Source organism: Callospermophilus lateralis, chromosome 14 (genome assembly GCF_048772815.1).
Source record: "Callospermophilus lateralis isolate mCalLat2 chromosome 14, mCalLat2.hap1, whole genome shotgun sequence".
NCBI classification, from domain to species: domain Eukaryota; kingdom Metazoa; phylum Chordata; class Mammalia; order Rodentia; family Sciuridae; genus Callospermophilus; species Callospermophilus lateralis.
The window spans coordinates 20,717,510-20,739,906 of NC_135318.1; the positions used below are offsets into that span (position 1 = coordinate 20,717,510).

The window sequence follows — 22,397 nt, forward strand, 5'->3', positions numbered from 1 at the left end:
GGAGGGCAGCGTCTCTATGGTGGGGTGGGCGGGGCCAGGGGAAAGATGGCGGCGCCCTTGGTAGCGGCGGATTCCGGGACTTCGGGAACTCCTAATCTCCCTGTGTGTCTGTTGGTGCTGGGAATGGCAGGTTCCGGAAAAACCACTTTTGTACAGGTGACATATATGGCACGGTCTTTGTAGGGGCGCACGCGAGGTTGCCTGTGGCGGGTGGAAGGCCAGGGAAAAAGGGAGGTCTCTGGATATTTGGAGGGTGCTGGCGCGTGGCTTTCAGGGGACTTCCTATCTACTCCATTTCTTTCTTCTGCGAAGTCTTAGACCCTAGCCTCCACCTGCGTACCTCAGTGCCTGATTGGTTCAGTTTATCATGTTTTAAAGTGTCCTGCTCATAAAATTGCCAACTTTTTGAAGGCCGGAGCTTATGAGTAGCTAGAGATTAATACACAGCTAGCACAGGTTTTCAGTGAAAAGTTGCCAAAGCATTATTTCTTGTGCACCTCATGTTCTAAGCAGTGAAAATGAAGTTGACAAGGTTCGTGCTCTCATGTTGTTAACGTTTTCATGAAGAAGAAAACCGTAATGTGCATCCATAAGTGATCTAGAACATGGGAGACACTGCTCGATTGGTGATAGGGTAGCATTTGAAAAGAGAATTGAAGTTGTGGGGTGGACATAGCTTGTGGATATTTTAGGTAGAAGGAAAGAGTGCCGAAGTTTTCAGGTAGAGTGGATAAAAGAGTGGAAGTTCTCTCTGGTTCCCCTTACCCCTTTCTTCATCTTCCTCCAACCCTCTGCGTATTTCTGCAGAGGCTTACGGGACACCTGCATAGGCAAAGCTGTCCACCTTACGTGATCAACTTGGACCCAGCTGTGCACGAAGTCCCCTTTCCTGCCAATATTGGTAAGTAGACCGTCCCAAAACTTGTATGAAGTGCCTCAAAAAAAAAAAAAAAAAAAAAATTAAATCTTCCATCCTGAAAATCTCAGTGCCTTCAGCTTCCTCCCTCCCTTCCTTCCTCCCTTCCTCCCTTCCCCCCTTCCTCCCTTCCCCCCTTCCCCCCTTCCCCCCTTTCTCCTTTGACTTGATTTCCTGGAGTCCCTAAACAAACAAACAAAAAAAAATTGATACTAGGAATTGAACCCAGAGGTGTTTTACCGCTAAGCTATATCCCCAGCTCTTTTTATTTTGATACAGGGTCTTGCTAAATTGCACAGGGCTTTGCTAAATTGCTTGGAGCTTGTGATTCTCCAGTCTCAGCCTCCTGAGTTGCAGGGACAACAGGCTTGTGCCACTGTGCAGGGCTAGGCTTGTTTCTTATTCACATTTTTCTCTGTTTACTCCTTCCTCTTTCCTACATTTATTTGTGCCCTTCCCATTCATCTTTATCCCTCCCCTCTTTCTAACCCTAGTGTGCCAGGTTATTGTAATTTGGGAAAGTGAAATGACACAAAGTCAGTCCATTGAGAAAAAAAAATTCAGTTTAATAAACATCTATATCATAAACCTTTCAGTTGACTTTAGTACATAGACCTTTTCCACTTGGTTCCTTTTCTCAAAGTTTATCAGAGTGTACGAATTCTTTTGCTATTGTTCACTCACCAATCTGTAGGACCTTTTTTCCACTCCCAAAGTTACATGGGAAAATGTGTGTATATATGCCTCTGTGCATTGTTCTGAGGAGAGGCTCCCAATATTCATCAGATTTTTAAGAGGAGTTTGTGACTATAAAAAAGATTAAGAATAGATGTTGGATGTGGTTGTGCACACCTTTGAACTCTGTGACTCAGGAGGCTGATGCAGGAGGATCACAGATTTGAGTCCAGCCTGGGCAACTTAGCAATAACCTTTCTCAAAATAAAAAATAAAAAAGGCTGGGTAAGTAGCTTAGTGTGGAACACCCCTGGATTCAAGCCCAGTACTAAAAAATAGAAAAAGAAAAAAAGAGAATGGGTGAGTGGTCCAGTGTGATGATTCTTGATAAGACCCAGTAGTTCTGATTTTTAAGCTATTATTGTGTGATAAATCTAATGCTCTCCCTTCTGATGAAGCCGGAATTTGACAGGCTGGTAGGCAAGGGTCAGATCTGAGAACAGAGGAATTGAAATGTTAATTCCTTCAGAGCCCTTCCTCCACCCTATCTAGATAACCTACCCCCTGCTCCAACCTGTTGCTAAAGTAACCTGTCCCAGGAATTGCCCTTCCCTACAGAGAGTTATAAATTTGTAAATTAATGTGTCCTGGGCTGTTCCATCTGCTTCTCATCTTTTGGTCATCCCACCTAGAGCATCTCTTGGGCCTAGTCACTTACTCTGGAAAGACAGAGATAAGGGAAAGAGAGCAGGAGAACAAAGTCTAGGACATATAAAAAAGGCAGAACTGCCTGGCTTCTTGGGAAGTAGGATATGGGATACCAGTATACCAGCTATGGCCCTCTTCTCCTCTTGGGAAAAGTCTGTGTTACCACTTTTTAAATAAACCTTGCATTATATGTTTGCCTTGGCGTGCTTCTCTAATATTTTACTTCAACATGTGAGGGAGCAGTGAGGCAACCAAGGTATCACTGTCACTTCTTAATCCTATTAAGCTTCTTGACCCCAAACATAACATATAGAGGAAAACTTTATATTAAAAAGCAGATATGATTTGGAGAAGAGTTGGGGAAAACATTTCTTATCTTCTCACTTAAAGGGTAGAATTTTAACAGTTGATGGGGGAAAACTATAGGCTGGTGGTTAGGTTTAGGTATTATTAGTGGGTTCATTTTTAAAAATCTTGTCTGTATTGTCTTTGTCACCAGGAGGCAATTAATTAGTAACAAATGTTTTTTTCTTGACTTTAGCTTCTCTTTTTCTGGGCATAGGACTATTGATATTTAAATCGTATAACTTTTCACCTTGTTTAAGTCTATCTCTACCATAACTTGAGAACTCCTAGGTAATGTTTTTCATGGGTTACTTGGCAGTTGTCTTTTGTAAGGAAGGAAACTAGGATAGAAGTAGAGAAATTAGAAAAAAAGAATGTGGAAGAAAAACTCAAAAGGTTAGTTTTAATTTCTTGCTGGTAGGGAAGGTGCTAATAGGGCAACTTTTGTCCTTCTATTTTATCTTCTTATGGTCTTCTTTTCTAATCATAATTCGATGATCTTCAAAACTTAGAAAATATATGTGAAAAGTTACTCAGATTCCAAGAGAGAAATTTTTTTTTCAGAAATGACTTGAGAGACCACATTCACTGTTTTTTTTTGTATTAAGTGTCAATTAATTCTTTTCTTCCCCCCATTCAGATATTCGTGACACTGTGAAGTATAAAGAAGTCATGAAACAGTATCCTTTTCTGTGGCTACTATGGTGTTGACCCATTCCTGACTCCTTGCTACGTGTTTTATGGTTTTGAGAGGTTTTTTACATTTTCTTGTTGAAATATATAAGTAAAAGCATTGATTGTTTCAAAGTCATTTATTTCCTTTGTTTGTCCCTCCCTCCCTCCCTTCTTTCCTTCCTTCCTTTTTGAATCCAGGGGCACTTAACCACTGAGCCACATTCCCAACCCCCCCCTCCCTTTTAATATTTATTTTTTAGTTGTAGTTGGACACAATACATTTATTTTATTTAGTTTTTTATGTAGTGCTGAGGATCGAACCCAGGGCCTTGCACTTGCTAGGTGAATGCTCTACTGCTGGGCCCCAGCCCCAGCCACTTTTTATATTTTATTTAGAGACAGGGTCTCACTAAGTTGCTTAGGGCCTCATTAAGTTGCTGGTGCTGGCTTTGAATCTGCAATCCTCTTGCCTTAGCTTCCTAAACCACTGGGATTACAGGCATGCTACTCCACCCAGCTAAAGTAATTTTATTAGGAAGATGATTTTTAGGGTTTTTGTTGTTGCTGTTTGTTTTTTGCAGTGCTTGCAATCAAACCCAGGACCTTGTATGTGCTAGGCAAACACTCTACCGTTGAGTTATACTCTTAACCGCTAGGAGGATGGAAGATGAATAAAGGAGAGGTATTGTAGTTGATTAGAAATAATATTTAATCTTATGTTTCAGTTTTCTTACCATCTCCAAAGACCACAGACTATTGTAATTAGAACAGAGAAAAATGAGGGGCTAGCTAGCACCTCCTTGGGTCCCACAAGGTGGTTTTGCCTTGGAGGAGAGATACATTCATTGATTACTATCTCTTCAGACTGTAAGGCTCAAAATGAGTATGTTTAGTGGAATTAATTCTTAGAACCTTGCTGTGTGAAATGTGTACTCTCCTTATAAGTAAGTCTAGGTAGGAAGATTAATTCTAATCATCTTGATTAGTTGCTTGATTAGTGAGGATCAGTGCAAGGAGTGTTACGGAGATGGTTTTAATGGTCAAAGCCAGTAGGCTGTCACTGCCTGGTAGATATGTTTATTATATTTGGATCACTTTGCTTTCTTCATCTTTCCTGGCCATCCCTAAAGTGATAAATGAATGGGAAAACCTTGGATAGCAAATGTTTGCCTGTTAGACTAAGGTTATATGATCATCAAGGATTACTTTGCCAGCTTTAATTAATGGAACACTAATATAATGCTTCGTAGATAAATAATGCTCTGGTTATGAACTTTATAATCTAATCTGTGCAAGTGAAATCCTCAACTAAGTGTCTAGATATGGCCTTGGGCCCAACGGTGGCATAGTGACCTCTCTCAATCTCTTTGCTACCAGATTTGATCAGGTATGTCTGTCTTTACATTTATAGACATTGCTGTATATAAAAAAAAAAATCCTGACTCTTACATGCCTTATCTTGATCACATTTCAGCAAACCTGAACAAAGCAGCAAACCTGAACAGAAAAATAGAAAATAAGTTATCGTTTTGGTAGACAGAGAATTAGACTATGAGAGAATGACAAGTATTGTGAGACAGTTCTCATTTAATATTTGTGACAGCCAGCAAAATAGATCTGACACCTGGGTTCTTTTCCTGATCTTATTGGCTTGTTGTATTATCCTGAAGATGAGATGAGGTCTGGGGAGTAGAATGGGCTACCAGGCATGGAATGGAAGATAATGATGCTTTTTACTTGTGACAGATGAGTTTTTTTTAATAATCATTAGGTTTTTTACTCTTATGAGATAGGCCATTGACATTTGACCAGAGCCACCTACTATTAGTCTCAGATACTCAGGAAGCTGTGGCAGGAGAATTGCTTGAGCCTGAGAGTTTGGGGCTAGCCTGGGTAACACAGCAAAACTTTCTTTAAAACAAAAACTTTTTTTTTTTTTTTTTTTGGACCAAAGTGCCAAGATGTATAACTTGACTGTGACATGTCTATAATTAGCCTCTCAGGTTCCTTGTGTTGTGCCCAGAATGTTGTAGTGCTGGTGATGTGGCTATGTTTCTTTGGCTCAGTGAGTTTATTAGTTGGTGTCCTAAGAATGAGAACAGATTCAATAGGGATGTTTCCTATGAGGTGTGTCACCCTGGAAAGGCATATGATTTTGTGTTGAAATCAGTTCCTGTTGTAATTGGTATGTCTTCCTTTTAGGTGATGAAATTTATTGAGAAGGCCCAGAACACATCTAAGTAAGTGTTTCAGTTGAACACCTATTTATTATCCTTTAGTTGACATATTTCTAGACTTTTGAGAGGATCTGGGCTACCATCAAGCTCTGAATCGATCTTAAGATGAAGTCATTATAAGAGGGGAAAAATAAAAAGATCTTGGAATGCAAGAGAGGCACATTGTCCCTCTCTTCTCCAAGAGGACTCACTCCCTTAAGAGTGTTCCCTTTCCCTTTTCCTATCCCTTCAATAAATTCCTGCCTGTTACAAGTAAATAGGGCTGGGGATATGACTCAGTGGCTAAGCAGCCCTGGTTTCAATCATTCCTGATGCCAACAAAATAAAACAAAGGGCTGGGGATATAGCTCAGTTGGTAGAGTGCTTGTCTCATGTGCGTAAGTCCTTGGGTTCAATCTCAGCACCACAAACAAACAAACAAAAAAAAATAGCTTTTTTGGAATACAATTCACACATTACCTAATTCATCCATTTTCAAGTGTATAATGCAGTGACTTTTAGTACTCACAGAATTATGCAGCCCTCATCATACTCAATTTTAGAACACTTTTAGCACTTCAAGAAGATGCCCTATATTGTGCATTTCTGTTTCTGCATCCTCACTCTCTCTCCCCAACAGTCTCCCATTCCCAAGCAACCAGATGGTTTCCCAAGAGATTTGCCTTCTGGTTTGAGTCTCTCATTATTAAGTGATGTGTTTCTGTAATTATCAATTTCCCCTGTGATCCTTTGTTGCACTTCATAGTCCTTTGCTCCTGTTCATGTAGCATGAATATTAGACATGGAACAAAGTCTGGAGGAGTGTGGTATGCCTTATTAGTTGAGGACTGTGGCAGGAAATTAAACTTGGCAATGTACAAAGGTTATTCCAGTCTTGGATCACCAGATATCATTGGCTTTTAATTTTTATTTTATGTGATGGAATATCTTTTAGCAATGTGCAAGTACAACACTTTATTAATGGTCTTTCTTGGCATAGATATGTCTTGATTGACACACCTGGGCAGATTGAGGTATTCACCTGGTCAGCTTCTGGGACAATCATCACTGAGGCCCTGGTGAGTATTCTGGGTCTTGTTGATGAGAATAGCTAGAGGGCTAGACTGACTTAGTGTCTGTTTAATTGCCTGGGACTGTACTTGAGGAAATTGCAGAAGCTCTGCACGCTAAAGTAGTTCTCCCTCACTGAGATAGGTAGGGAAAGAGCTCCCATGCCTATTCCCAGCCACTTGGGAAGATGAGACAGGAAGACAAGATGAGAGGATTGCAAGCATGGGCAACTTAGTGAGACCCTGTCTCAAAAAATTGAGTGGGGATGTAGCTCAGTGGTAGAGCATCCCTGGGTTCTATCTCTAGTAATGCCATAAGAAAAAAAAATATGGGAATAAGTCATGAACTCTTTGACCAAGCCTTTAATTATTTTGTGGCTTTAGGCATCCTCATTCCCAACAGTTGTCATCTATGTAATGGACACATCGAGAAGTACTAACCCAGTGACGTTTATGTCGAATATGCTGTATGCCTGCAGGTAACTGATTATTGGTGGGCATAGTGTTCCATCAAAGTATGCGGCCTCCTCTTCCCTTCTGCCTTTTTGTTTTTAAGTCCTGGTTGTTTACTCCTGAACTTGTGCTTATTTAGATTTTTCTGCTCAGTTGAGTGGCTGTGAATAGGGGCCAGATCAGAGAAGAAAAAAGGTACATGTGCTATTGGCATTCTCTCTCAGCTCCTTCTTATCTTCCTCCCTTAATTGTTACAGAAATAGGTGCTGTATCTGAAACTCATGGTAGTTGTTCCAAACTTTGTGGTAGTTGCTCCCAGTTGAATGAAATCCAACTCTGAATAGCTATGAGCCTTTTGGTCTGAATTATGCTCTTGTGTTTTATAATAGGTACAGGGAAATGGTAGCATTAGGAGATACTATAAATGAAAAGGTTTTTCTATAATTCAGAGTGCACAGGTTTGCTGCAAATGTTGTACCATTAGGAGAAGAAGGATTTGCTCACTAGACTATGTCAGTGCATTAAGGCTGAGGAGCAAGGCAGACTGTTATGAAAGCTTAGAGAATTAATTTTGGAACTACACAGAAGCCATCTACCAACATTTGTCCATCTGATATTGAGTAGAAATGTCCATTCTTGTTGAATGCTAGAAATCTTAGAATTGACAGCATTATTTCATTTTCATACTAATTGTTTGAAATACAACCATTTGATTAGCCTAATTGTGATAATCTGTTCACAATGTATATGTAGATCAGAACAGCACAGGGACTGGGAATGTAACTCAGTGGTAGAGCACTGGGACGTTCCTGGGTTCAATCCCCAGCACTGCAAAAATAAACAAACAAGTAAATAAATAATAAAGATCTGCTCTTTCCATGTATTTTATTATTTGTACACCTTAAATATATATAATTTTAATTGTCAGTTATGCCTCAATAAAACTGGTAAAAATATTTAAAAATTTTTAATAAGTAATACAATATTTTTAAGTTTCTCCCTCAGCTTTGAGATATGAATAATAATTAAAAATTGTATATATTTCATGGCATTGGAATTAAAGGAGACAATACATATAAAAGTACTTAGCCTAGGGCCTGGACCATAATAAGGTATTAATAAATGCACATTTGCTCCCCTGGAAACAAAAAAGACAAGTATCTGGTAAACAATTAAAACCAGGATCAACAGCAATGCATTATTACTCTGAGAGTGAGTGCCTTCGTTCGTGTGTGTGTGTGTGTGTGTGTGTGTGTGTGTTGTTGACATTCTGGTTGTTTACCTCTGCAAGAGACTATGTGAATGCCTTGTTTTTACATCTGCATCCATTCTCTTTCTCTTTAACAGACTGACACCAGGCAAGCAAGAATTTACGTGCTTTAATTAATTCTGTCTCAATGTTTGATTTTCAGCATCTTGTACAAAACCAAGCTGCCTTTCATTGTGGTTATGAACAAAGTAAGTGAATCTTCCATATTTTGATTTCAACGTGTCTTTCATTAGAACCTTGTGGATTTTAGGTTTAGATGGGTGAGAAGAAGGATTATTTAGGTCCTGGAGGACAGATTCAGGTTTCACTGAAACTGGGTCATAGGCACTTCTAGGAAATAGATTCAGTCTAATGGAATGAATGTTTATGATATTGACTCTTATCCAGAGTGATTTTGGGATAGAGTAGCCCCTCAGAGCTGTGTAAATAAGGGAGACCCAACCAATCTATTGAACGTAGCAGCTTGTTTTACTAGAAGAGGAAATGGGGAAGGCAAAGAAAGAAAATGCATGAATGATATGCTGTTGCGGTCACCACTTGATTGAAGAAGTGATTTTGCCATTATCTAGTATATAACCTCATCTCTGGTTGCTAATAGTTGACTTCTTTCTGGTACAGACTGACATCATTGATCACAGTTTTGCAGTGGAATGGATGCAGGATTTTGAGGCTTTCCAAGATGCCTTGAATCAAGAAACTACATATGTCAGTAACCTGACCCGTTCAATGAGCCTGGTGTTAGATGAGTTTTACAGCTCACTCAGGGTAAATTTTTTACCTCTGGATCTTACTGACATTCTCTTCAGATTATCTCTAAACCTATAGAACTGTCTTTGAACCTAGCCTAGAAAAAAAGTTCATTACTTCTTGAAAAGTAACTTTTAAAGCATTGTTCATTGAAAACTAGAAGTTGTAGGCTGGGGAAGTAGCTTAGTAGTAAGTAATTATAAGTAATTCTACTTATTCCATAGTAGAATTCTTGCCTAGCATATGGATTCATGAGGCTCTGGGTTCGATCCTCAGCACCACAAAAACAAGATACAAAAAACTGTGGAGGTTTACAAGATAAATAAGAACCCTACCTTCAGAGAGTTTTGGGTCTAGTTTAGGATAGAAGACTTTATACAGAATTAAAATATTGTAGTAGATGCCTTGGAAAGTTTAGCCTGATTCTTGTGAGAACAGATCAAAATGAGAGACTTTGGAGGGTATAGCAAGGATAAGATTTATGTAAGCTAAAGTGGGTGTTAGTGGCAGAGTATGTTGATTGTCCAAGCAATCAATCAGTGGTTTGATTTGGTTTGTTAGGGAATAAATCATAAGTCCTGGTCCTTGTTTTGACAGTTTTATGATATTTGAATGAAATAGGGCACACCATTTAAAAGTATACAGTAGTTTCCTCAGTGGTTTTTATGATGCTTTTTGGCAGGTGGTGGGTGTCTCTGCTGTTGTGGGCACTGGCTTCGATGAACTCTTTGTGCAAATCACCAGTGCTGCAGAAGAATATGAAAGGTGAGAACAAAGGAAGGTTCTAATGACGACATTTTTTAAGTAACCCACAAATCTGATGATAGCAAGTTTTGCCAGGTAAAGCTTTTCATCATGTATGCAGTACGTTTGCCTTGCTTATGTGTACTGGACCTGACCATACCTAGGAGTAACAAGTCTCCATTAACCTCTTTGAAAAAAATAGAAGTATAATATCTTCACTGTATTGGCTGATTAAGAGGCAGGGGTAGCCAGTCTTTTTCTGTAAAGAGTCAGTTAATAAATAATTTAGGCTTTGTGGGCAACTAAACACTTCTGCCATGGTAGAACAAAAGCATCCAGAGCTAGTTTATAAATGGTCAGTGCTGTCTTCATGGAAAACATTATTTATGAAGTCAGGCATTAGGCTGTGTTTGGCACTAAAGTCCCTGTGAGATTTATTTGAGAAAATATGTGTAAATCCTTAGCACAATTTTTGACACATACTAAGCACATTTCCTAATAAATGGTTGTTATAATTATTGTCATTGTTAATAGTTGAATTTCATTTATCTGAAAGAAAGGGAGTGGTCAGAGCACCTGTACACATAAGGCTGTGGCCTGATAGGCTGCTTGTTAGCATTCTCCTTTGGCTTCATATATTGTAATATACTGACAACCATATAACCACATTGTCAGTTTCAGACATGGTTTCTTTTCAATCATCAGACAAGGGTTTGTATGTTACCAAAGCCTCAGGATAGATTCTTTTCTGTATCCTTTCATGTTGTGATTCAGGTACATTACTTCGTTATGCATTGAACTTCTCGAACAAAACAGGCCTGTCGTCTTTCACACATCTCACACATTTATCTCAAATAAATGTTAAGCTCCTCAATCCTGGTCTTCTCAATGCTAAGCTTTGCAGCCCAGCAGTCAGGAGTTCATTTCTTTCCTCAGTTTTCAGCATGGGGTAGTTACCTTGGCTTTAAATTCCATAGGGATAGACTCAATGACTTAAGACATGGTACATTGGATGTTCAGTGATGTCAGATCTTATGACAGAGTCATAGGAAAATACAAGTTATAGGGGTTGGGGCAGGCAGGTTGGATTATTAAGCAAAGAAATTTAGAGTGTTTTTCTTTCCAGGGAGTATCGTCCTGAATATGAACGTCTGAAGAAATCGTTGGTAAGAAAAGATGCTGTTGCACATGCCTATAATCCCCAAGCTTGGGAGGCTGAGGCAGGAAAATTGAAAAGTTCAAAGCCAGCTTAGCGAGGCCCTGTCTCAAAAAATAAAAAATGGGGGGCTGAGGTTGTGGCTCAGGGATAGAGCACTCGCCTAGCACGTGCGAGGCACTGGGTTTGATCCTCAGCACCACATAAAAATAAATAAATAAAATAAAGGTATTGTGCCCAACTACAACTAAAAAAAATTTAAAAAAAATAAAAAATGGGGGGCTGAGATTGTGGCTCAGCGGTAGAGTGCTCACCTAGCATCTGTGAAGCACATAAACCTTAGCACCACATAAACATGAATAAATAAAATGAAGGTATTGTGTCTAATTATAACTAAAGTAAATATTAAAAAAAATGGGCTGGAGATGGGGCTCAGTGGTTAAGCACCCCTGGATTTAAACCCTGGTGCTGAAAAAAGAAAAAGTGTATATTTTAGGGCCATTAAAAAAAAAAAAAAAAAAAAAAACTGAATCTGAGTGCCTTGGTACATACCTGTAGTCCCAGCTATTGGGGAGGCTGAGGCAGGAGGATTGCTCAAGCTCAGTAGTCTAGGCTAGCCTGGGCAGCATCTTTTTAAAAAACACAGAAAAAAAACCAAAAAACTTTAATCCTCCTGACATCAATGCCACTTGATGGGGGTGGGGTGGTGGTGCTATCCTGTGTGTCTTATTTAACTTATTTTTCCAACTTTATTGAGGTATGATTGACTAATAAAATTTCAGTGTATCTTTTAATCCTTGTTAGTCTTTTTTGGTTGTATTGGTTTTGTTTGAGACAGGGCTTCACCATGTTGCCCAGCTGGCTTTGAACTTTGAATCTTCCTGCCTCAAACTCCTGGGCTCAAGCAATTTTCCCGTCTCATGTAACTGGGACTATAGGTGTAGACCACTGCATCAGGCTTTAAATACTTAAGTTGGTAAATTTTTGTGTTTGTTTGTTTGCAGAAAGTTCCCTTAATTATTTTTCTTTGTATTGGAATTTTTTAAAATGAGATTTTTTCTGTTGCACTACTAATAAGCCCTTCTTATGCCCCATCTCCATCCCTACTCCAACATAAATTTAAAGGCTACTTGTAGAATTTTGCCTTTGAAAAGAAAGGTGACTCACAACTCTTCTAAATGGCCAAATATCCTGTCCTAAGAGACTACCTGGGGTCCTTCTTGCTAGGTCTACTAGGAGGTTCTTTGGATATGTTTTTGTGTCTTAATTTCTGAATTCTCTAATCCAGCCTGAAGAATAACCTACTCTGAATTTATGCTATCCTCTGGGCTCACACTACTCAGTGTTTCTGCCCCTATGTCAGCCATCCCTATTTGCTTCTAGAATTGTATGATTTTCTGTCCTCACTTAGAAGTCTGGCATCTAATTTGGCTCCTGTTGTGGTTTAGATTAGGTGTTTTGAAAAAGTGTGAGACAATGCAAGAAAGTTTAGAGGTGAAATGATTGTGTTAGGAAAGTTTTAACATAATCAGTGCATTGATTTTCTGATAGGTATTAAATGTAGGCAGGAAGGGTGTGGCTGGAGAGGGTGGGTCACTGAGGGCATGCCTTGGGGGTATATATTTTGTCCTTGTTGAGTGGAGCTCTCTGCTTCCATGTTGTAATGGCCTAAGTAACTTTCCTACATCACACTCTTCCACCTTGGAGTTCTGCCTCACCTTGAGCCCAAAGAATGGAGTTGGCCTTCTGTGGACTAAGACCTCTGAAACTGTGAACCTCAAAACAAACTTTTCCTCCTTAAAATTGTTCTTGTCAGGTATTTTGGTCACAGCAATAAAAAAGCTGACTATAATAGCTCCTTTTTAATTTCATTTTTTGGTGCTAGGGATTGAACTTCTTGTACATTAAGCATACACTTTGTCATTGAACTTCTACTCCAGCAGGGATTCTCTTTTAATGTGATGACATTTTCCCCTATGTATATAGGCCAGTGCACAGAGTGAACAGCAGAAAGAACAACTGGACCGCCTTCGGAAAGATATGGGCTCTGTAGCCTTGGACACAGGGACTGCCAAAGGTATCGGAAGAGCTCTTGGTATCAGAAGTAAAAGGAAAAAGGAGAGTGGACTTATTTTTTCTATTCTGCAGGAATATGCCTATGTGAGGGAGAGAAGGTGAAAAGGATGATGGAAATATGGAGAGAGTTATTTATTTACAAATGGCTTGGAAAGGCAAATACCTGAAAATTGTATTAGAAGCTATTCCAGATCTCTACCACTTATAGCACTTAAGAGTTTCTCCTTTAGGAAGTTGTTATTTCTTGATTTTTGGTTTTCTTTGGCATGATAACTGATGTTTGCTGTGACTTTTTTTTCCCCTACAATTTTAACCACTTTTCCAAGTTTTTCTTCTTTTTTAAAAAAATATTTTTATTAGTTATTGATGGACCTTTATTTATTTATTTATATGTGGTGCTGAGATTTGAACCCAATGCCACACACATGCTAGACAAGTACTCTACCACTGAGCCCTAGCCCTAGCCCCTCCAGTTTTTCTTGATGTAATTTTAGATTTATAGAAAAATCGCATGAATAATAAGTAATTGCCCTAATTCTTCAATCAGATTCCCAAAATGTAACGTTCTACTACATAACTTTTTATTATTTTTCTGTGTGTGTATACATATAGCATTATATATTTTTTATATATATATATAACCTTTTCCTGAATCATTTAACTTACTCTTAAAGACGTGATGCTCTTACTTTAAATAGTATCTGTTTCCTAAAAACAAGGATACTATTTCATATAACATCAGCACAGTAATAAAAAAATTAGGAGATTAATATTGACACAATACTATTATTTCATATATAGACCTTATTTAGATGAAACCATTTTCTCTTTCAAGCAGGAGAAATCCTATATGTGCATTGCAGTTAATTCTCATGTGCCTTAATCTTCTTTAGTCTAGAACAGTTCCCTATTCTTTCTTGTATTTCATGACATTGACTTTTTTTTTTCCAACATAAAGTATCAAATATAGGGCCTGATCCACACTAGGCAAGCACTCTATGGCTGAGCTACATCCTCAGCCCTGATAGTGATAGTATTTAAGTATATAGGACAGTAGAATGTCCTTCAATTTGGGTTTATCTGGTATTTCTTAATGATATGATTAAGATGGTTAATTAATGGCAGAACCTTATAGTAGTGAAGTTGTGGGGTTTTTAATTTTTAATAATTGGTTTTATTTTGACATAATCATAAATGCATATAGTTTGCTCATTTTCAATCCATGGAAGTTGTGTTTTTTAATATATCATGTGAGGAGTCACCTGTTATTGTAGGAAATAGAGTCTACCAGGTTTTCTCATCACTAAACTATTATTTTTTCCTTTTTTTTTTTTTTTTTTTTAAAGAGAGAGAATTTTTTTTTTTAGTTTTCGGTGGACACAACATCTTTTTTTTTTTTTTTTTTTTTTTAAAGAGAGAGAGAATTTTTTTAATTTTCATTTTTTAGTTTTCGGTGGTCACAAATCTTTATTTTATTTTTATGTGGTGCTGAAGATCAAACCCAGAGCCCGGCGCATGCCAAGCAAGTGCTCTATCGCTTGAGCCACATCCCCAGCCCAATTATTTTTTTCCTTTGTAATAATAATTTTTGGGGTAATGCTTTGAGACTATGTAAGTACTCTTAATTTTCAAATGTTCACCCATTAGTTTTTGTTTTTTTTTTTAATATTTTTTAGTTGTCAATGAACCTTTATTTTATTTATTGATATATGGTGCTGAGAATCGAACCCAGTGCCTCACACATACAAGGATTAGTATTATTACTGTCATCTGTGACATGTTGCAAGTACTTTGACTCACTTTAACAATTATCTTTTGACTTTTTTCATGATATTATTTTATCATGTAATAATTTTTTTCATGGTATTATTTTATTATGCAACAGTTTTTGTTTTGATTTGATAGAGTCAGATCTATTTCTCTTTATTGTTTCTGGATTAAGTCCTAGTTAGGAAGTCTTTACTTAGTCTACACTAAAGGAAATTTATCCATGTTTATTGTAGTATTTAGATGGTTTCATTTTCTAAATTTGATTTCTTACTGGAGATGGTATGAAGCACACCTCTCTGTGTGTTTTTTCATCAGTAGGTATAACTGCACTATTGATTTAAAAATCTACCTTTTTTTTTTGCCTGTGATTTGAGATGCTACTTGTATAATATGCTGAAGTGAAATGTGCTCTTGGCTGTTTCTGAACTCTATATTTTTTCCAATGGTTTATTTACTTATATACCTTTACCATATTGTTTTAACTATGTAGCAAGTTCCCCATGTGTTTCCCTAGCTATTTAGTATGTTTTTTTTCCCCCCATAGGCACTTTAGCTTATGGAAACTTGCCTAGCTCCCTAAAAAAGTTTTTTTTTTTTTTTTTTTTTTTGTATTAGTATTGTATTATATTCATTATTTCAGCAAGAACTTACATTTATATGATCTTGAGACTAGACCTACCTAAGAACAAGAAATGTTTTCATATTTGACAGATCTATTTGTGTCTTTTGCCGCAGTCTGGCTGGGCACAATTCAGGAGCCACTTGTCAAAAGAAACTAACTTTATTTTTAGAACCACACATGCCAAACAAAACAGCTCCTCAGGAAAAACCCTCAGAGCCCAACTGCCACCACCGGCTTCCCACAAGCCTCCCCACCTCCCACAATCCTCCTGCTCTTGAGGCCGATTGGCTGGGTTGCATGGGCGGAGCCAAAAAAGTCCCCCAATGAGCAGCTCCGTGGCCTGAAAGGGCAGGGAAACAGCCCAATGAGCATCATCGCAGAGGAGCCAATCAGCTAGATGTTGCTGGCCCGCTGTGAGCCAATCATCAGCTGGCAGTCTGAAAGTTTGCTGGGGCCCCTTTGGCTGTGGCTCTCAACAGTCTTTCAAGAATGTTTTAGTGGTTTCCTCAAGTATGTGTTGGATATTTCTTGTTAAATTCATTTCAAAGGTTTTGTCCTGTTACATTGAAAATAGGATTTTCTGAACCATTTTGTCTTCTATTTGGTGTATGTTTGTGTATAAGAAGGCTTTTGATTTCTGAACATTGGTCTTTTTGTCCTGCTACTTTTATTGAGTTTTTTGCTGTTTGAGTTAATTTTAGTTTTATCATTGACTCTCTGGGGGTTTCTAGGTTGGTGCTCAGCCACCTACCAACAAAAACTGCTGGACCACCCTCTAAGTGAGTGTGGTACAATGTGTTGAAGCTCAGTGGGATCAACTTGGGTTGATTTTTTTTTTTTTTAACATTATGCTCCATTTAACATTTATTTCGGTAATAAGTTGGATGTACTTTTATTTTTTCTTTGCACCAGCAATACTGGCATTTTTCCCCCCTCTGGTATATATTTGTTAAAGCAGTGCAGTTTCTGTTTGTGAAAGTATTGGTTGATGTCTGGTAAAAAAAAAAATCAAAGCTGGAAATTGGGTTTACCAGTTAACATGAACTCACTGTGCCATCCTTTGCAAACACCTCAGAATCACAAATTTCTGTGTGTCAGGGGCCTTCAGAATCACTCCTGAGTACATGAGATGGCAAATGATACATTTGTGGCTACATAGGATCTGCTGTATTCAGCTAAGCTGTTCAAGATTAAAGAGAGTTTCAGTGGGTCATTTGAGGAAAGTTACAGTATAATTGGATAACTCTCAGTTGGACACAAAATGAGCAATTTTTTTTTCTTCCTTTTTTTAAAAATTTTATTTTATTGGTTGTTCAAAACATTACAAAGCTCTTGAAAAATGAGCAATTTTTTAAAAAAAAATGTTTTAGATGTTGATGGACCTTTATTTTATTTATTTATTTTTATGGGTGCTGAGAATCGAACCCAGTGCCTCACACATGCTAGGCAAGCACTCTGCCACTGAGCCAGATCCCCAACCCCAAAATGAGCATTTTTTGTCAGCCCATCTTATCTTCTTTTCAGGGCCATAGGCCCCTTGAGATTTGGGTCCCTCAATCTTGTTGCCTTCAGCCACCCTATTCCCTAGTTGAGCTCTTAAAAGCCTCATAGGCTCCTGAAGAGAGAATGATTCATTCCACAGGCTGAATCCCTGTCAACATACTTAATTAACTAGACTTTCTTCTGATTATTGGGGCTCAGCCCTTATTAGTTTCTCTGAGTAGGAAATTTTACCTCTATTAGTGTATTTGATTTTCCATTGTTTATTTTCCCTGCCTTTCTTGAATATTAGCTAGCTTCTCTTCTCTGTATCATTCTGCCCTGTATTTTCTTCAGATCCTCTCTGAACTTATATTCCACCAGGAGATTTCCTTAGCACTCCATACTTTCACCTTGAGTTATCAGCACTGGATCTGCTCACGTCTTTAGCCTTCATAGGAAAAATCATTACCCTCATCCAAGCTGTGAACTAGTGATAAAAAACACTGCTGCTCCTAGGAAAAGTGTCTTGGATTTTCTTGAACTAAAAAAAATGGAACTCCTTGCACTCATGAAAGTACTTGGTGAATTAAACTACTATAGAAATGTTAAGTGTGGTTAACAGTACATTTAGGAGGAGCATAATCCTGCATTTATGTTTATCATGAACATTTTGATCTTATCATTATAATAAGTTACTGACTGGGCATGATGGTGCATGCCTGTAATTCCCAGTAGCTCAGAAGGTGAGTTCAAAGCCAGCCTCAGCAACTTAGTGAGGCCCTAAGTAACTCAGAAAGACCCTGTCTCCAAATAAAATATTCAAAGGGCTAGAGATGTGGCTTAGTGGTTAAGTGCCCCTGGATTCAATCCCTGGTACCAAAAAAATATATATGTATGTGTGTGTGTGTGTGTTACTGATTCAGAATCACCTTTCTTTTTTTAAATTTTTATTATTATTTAATATATTAATTTTTATTTTTACGTGTTACTGAGGATCGAACCCAGGACCTCACACATGCTAGGTGAGCACTCTACCGCTGAGCCACAACTCCAGCCCCAAGAATCACCTTTTTGAAGAAACACATATACTTATCAGTAGGTGTTTTAACTCTAGAGAGCGGATCTCCTGTGTTGGACCCCTCTGACTTAATCCTGACTCGAGGAGCCTTGGATGAAGAGGATGAGGAAGCTGACAGTGATACTGATGACATTGACCACAGAGGTAAGAAGTGGCTGAGGTGGCTCATGAAAAAGAATAGCTGCATTGTTTGCTCAGGAGTTTCTCATTGTTAAGAGAGGTTGCTAGTAAAGAGGGAAAGAGGAGACAGTAACGGATGCAGTACTAGCAAAGTTTCCTATATTAAGTCTAGGAAACTTTAGCCATTCCTACTGAATGGCTAAGATAGAGCTGACTTCATGCCTTTTATTTGTGTTGTGTCTTCTTATCCTTATGTCCTAATTCAGTTTGAAGAATTCAGGATTTTGGCTAGGATTGTGGCTCAGTGGTACAGTGTTCGCCTAGCATGCATGAGGCACTGTGTTCTTTCCTCAGCACCACATAAAATTAAAATAAAGAGGGCTGGGGTTGTAGCTCAGTGGTAGAGTGCTTACCTTGCAGGTGGAAGGCACTGGGTTCAATCCTCAGTACCACATAAAAATAAAATAAAGGTATTGTGTCCATCTACAACTAAAAAAATATTTTTAAAAAAAGATATTGTGTCCACCTAAAACTAAAAAATAAATATTTAAAAAATAAACAAATTCAGGGTTCCTTTTGGTTGCTATTAGTTTCTTTTGTTTGTGGTGGAAACCAGGACTTTGTACATTCTAAGCACCCACTGTACTATATACCCAGCCCCATGTTTTAAGAATACATAAGGAAGTCTTAGCAGAGACCTGAACAGTCAAAAGTACTCTTAACAGTGAGCACAGAATGGGTCTGGAAGCCCAGTTCCTCTTGGTAAAGTTTTTAGGATTGTTAGCAGGATATAATTTGTTAAACAGCTCCAGGATGTAGGTCCTAGCTCCGACAAAGAGCAAACCTTTTTACTCTCAAACTGGGAGCTAACATGAACACTGCTTTATTAAATCAGATTTATTGAGATGGAACTTATAACCAGTAATCCCTTTAAGTATACAGTTTGATGAGTTTTAGCAAACATTTGTCATTACTATGATAATTAAGATACAGAGCACTTTTCTCTCTCCCAAAAGTCTTCTCATGGCCCCTTATATTTGGTCTCCTTCCCGAATTCCTAGTTCCTGGCAACCACTGGCTAATTTCTGTTCCTATAGTTTTCTTTTCCAGAACATTACATAAATGGAATCACAATAGTCAGTCTTTTGCAATAAATTTTTTCCACTCAGCATAACAAATTTGTGATCTTTTCATAATGCTGCATATATCAGTACAGCAGTATGTTATTTATTTTATATATTTTTTTGATACCAGGAATTGAACCCAGGGGTGCTTAACCATTGAGCCTCATCCCCAGCCCTATTTTGTATTTTATTTTGAGATAGGGTTCACTGATTTGCTGAGTTCCTCACCAAGTTGCTGAGCTTTGAACTCTCAGTCCTCCTGCGCTGCTGGGATTATAGGCATGTGCCACTGCATCCAGCTATGTTTGTTTATTTATTTATTCATTTATTTTGCTGAGAAATATTCCATTACTTGAATTTACTACCATTTGTTTATCCATTTGGGCCAACTGGAGCTGTTATGAGGTGAAGCTGCCCTAAATATTTTGCCACTAGGTGTGGTAGTGAACACTGGTAATCTCAACAATTCAGGAGGCTGAAGCAGAAGGATCCCAAGTTTGACGTTAGCCTCAGCAATTTAGCGAGATCCTCAGCAACTTAACCCTCTCTCAAAAATAAAAAATAAAAAGGATTGCAGGTGTAGCTCAGTGGCAAAGTGGATTCAATCCTTAGTATCAAAAAGAAAAACAAAAACAACCAACCAAACAAAACAAAACACCATTTTTACAAATAGTGTTATGTGGACATGAAATACCTATGAAGTGAGACTTCATTTAGCCACTAATATATAAGGGAGCTCTTTTCCCTTCCCTCCTTATACTGAAGCTATACATTTTGGCAACATGGTAAGTAGAGCATGCTTCTGGGAGACATTTTCTTATTGTGAGAAGCGAGCACCTTAGTTTCTTAGAAATGAAGTATTGTTTTTAATGGGTAGATGACAGGAGCTTTGATCCACTAATCTACTCAGAGTTTTAAAAGAATCATCCTTCTTTTTCCCTTGTAGTTACAGAGGAAAGTCACGAAGAGCCAGCATTTCAGAATTTTATGCAAGAATCAATGGCACAGTACTGGAAGAGAAACAACAAATAGGAGATTTTAGGAAATTTCAGTTGATTCAAGTCCCAGATTCTGGGACTCCATATGAAGAAACACTAGGATGAAGAACAATTTTCTTCAGAATAGCAGAATTTTTCTTTTGAGAGAATCTTATGACTCAGAAGAAGTCAGAAAGATGATTCTTGGAGCTGGCAGGTAGATATGTCAAGTCTGCCTTGGCCTTTCACTTACATTTATGCAAGGAAGGATATACTGACTGCTTTTGGAAGCTGACATGCCTTCAAGCCTAAGTTTTATCATTTGAACTTACATAATTCTGCTGGTGATAGAATACAGAGAGAACTTATCCTGGCAACCACTTTAGATCTTAGCCTCTACTTTCCCAGCACCATATCCTCAACTTATAACCTGAGTTGTTCTTTTAGTAGAAAGGGAGAGGGGACACATAAGCTTGTCTAGGGTAGCAGTGGAGTCTCCTTGGCAAGTCAGTGTTGTTATGAAATATGTCTCACACTAGTAGCTCATTAGAGGACACCAAGTTTGTTGAAGAAAGTGGGCAGAACATAAGATTTCTGAATAAGAATTCTCTTAAATGGTAACTTGGATAAAGAGTTTCTAATTATAACTTTATTCTAAGCCTGCCTGCCTGTCATGATTTCAAATTAGAAAATTATATAGTAACAAATAGATTCCCTTGTAATTGAGGCTTAAATTCACATGTCAAAACCTGCCTGTTAAGGGGGTGATATTTACTGAAGCTTCCCACATATGCATAAGTGGAAACCAGGTACAAAGTCAGGCCCTTTTTGTATTGACTTTGAAGTTAATGCAGAGTATCTTTGGTGATTTATTGAAAGGCTATAGACTTTAGTCAGGTGCACATTCCATGCATAACAACCATTATAAGGGTTTGGCTGCTGACTCATTGGTTCTCAGAGCACAGTCTCTGGACCACAAGCATCAGATTACTTGGGAAATTGTTAAAGGCATCTCAAAACCTACTGAATTTGAAGGTCTGGGAGTGGGGCCCAGCAACTTGTTAATAAGCCCTCCAAGTGATTCTGATGTACATGAGTTTGAGAAACACCTCTCCAATTCAAACAGCCTATGATAATTTCAGGCTGGGTGAATCAGGTACCAATCTTCATATGATTTATTTTATCAAAATAGCCTAATTTAAACATTCTAAACCAAAAAAGTTATTTTACCATTAACTACTAATTTCAATGGAACCATTGGTCTAAAAATTTGTTCTTTCAGGGGAAATCATTAATAATAAAACAGTCTTGATTTTTCTCTGTAGTGCCTTTGATCACATTTTCTTCCTTAAAAACTAACCTGTTTCCTCTAGGCTGTCAGCTCTATAAAGGCAAGGACTGTCTTAATCATCTTTGTATCCCTTGCATAAGGCCAGCATATAACAGGTGCTCAATAAATGTTTGCTAAATGAATGAATCAAGTACCCAGATGGCAATGTGATTAATAAACAAGGGGAAATGAAGTTAAGACTAGAACAGGAAGGCTTTAGTTGAGTGTGCTGACTTATAATTAGCAATAACTTATAAATTATTTAACAGTTAAAATATAACCACATTTTCTTGGCATTCACATCTTATTCTCTGCCTGGGACACTTAAGGCACTTAATATACTAATGAAAGCTGTATCTTAATTTTGGTCTCTTAAAGGAGTGGTCTAAATTTTATAAGATTTGTGTTCTGCATTAGATAACCAAAGCAGTTTATTTAACATGCTGGTATCCATGACCAAATTATTTGCTTTTATTCCTAATCACTTCAATGCTACATCATTGATAAATATGGGTTAAGACAGCAACCATATGTGTTGGATGAGTAATACCAGTAAAGTTGTTCAGATTTGATGTGAAGTTGAAAGGTATATATTATTTTTCTTCAAGGCTGCCCATCTATATTAGCAGAAGCACAATGTGTAAGTTTGGAACTCTGGCAGAGCAATGGACCACTGATGACCAAGCAGATAGAACAAAGGAAATAGGCAAAGTCAATCCTATTCAGCCAAGTTTGCTTCATTCACAAAGGAGAAAATGAAAGGAACAACTGGAAAATATACCGGGTTGGGTGAGAGCCACAGCTGAAGGGGCCCCAGCAAACTTCTAGCTGCCAGCTGATTGG

At 38.0% G+C, this 22,397-nt stretch overlaps 1 protein-coding gene across 1 annotated transcript; it reads left to right on the plus strand.

Annotated features, from left to right (window-relative positions):
* Positions 1-34: 34 nt before the first annotated feature.
* On the plus strand, positions 35-21,701 carry Gpn1 (GPN-loop GTPase 1). Its single transcript, XM_076833409.2, has 14 exons — positions 35-156; positions 808-901; positions 3,285-3,324; positions 4,640-4,706; positions 5,522-5,559; positions 6,536-6,614; positions 6,990-7,084; positions 8,471-8,516; positions 8,947-9,093; positions 9,758-9,840; positions 10,946-10,985; positions 12,962-13,052; positions 18,040-18,147; positions 20,194-21,701. The coding sequence occupies exons 1-14, from the start codon at positions 46-48 to the stop codon at positions 20,277-20,279; spliced, it is 1,125 nt and encodes a 374-aa protein (XP_076689524.2). The 5' UTR covers positions 35-45; the 3' UTR covers positions 20,280-21,701.
* The last annotated feature ends 696 nt before the right edge of the window (positions 21,702-22,397 follow it).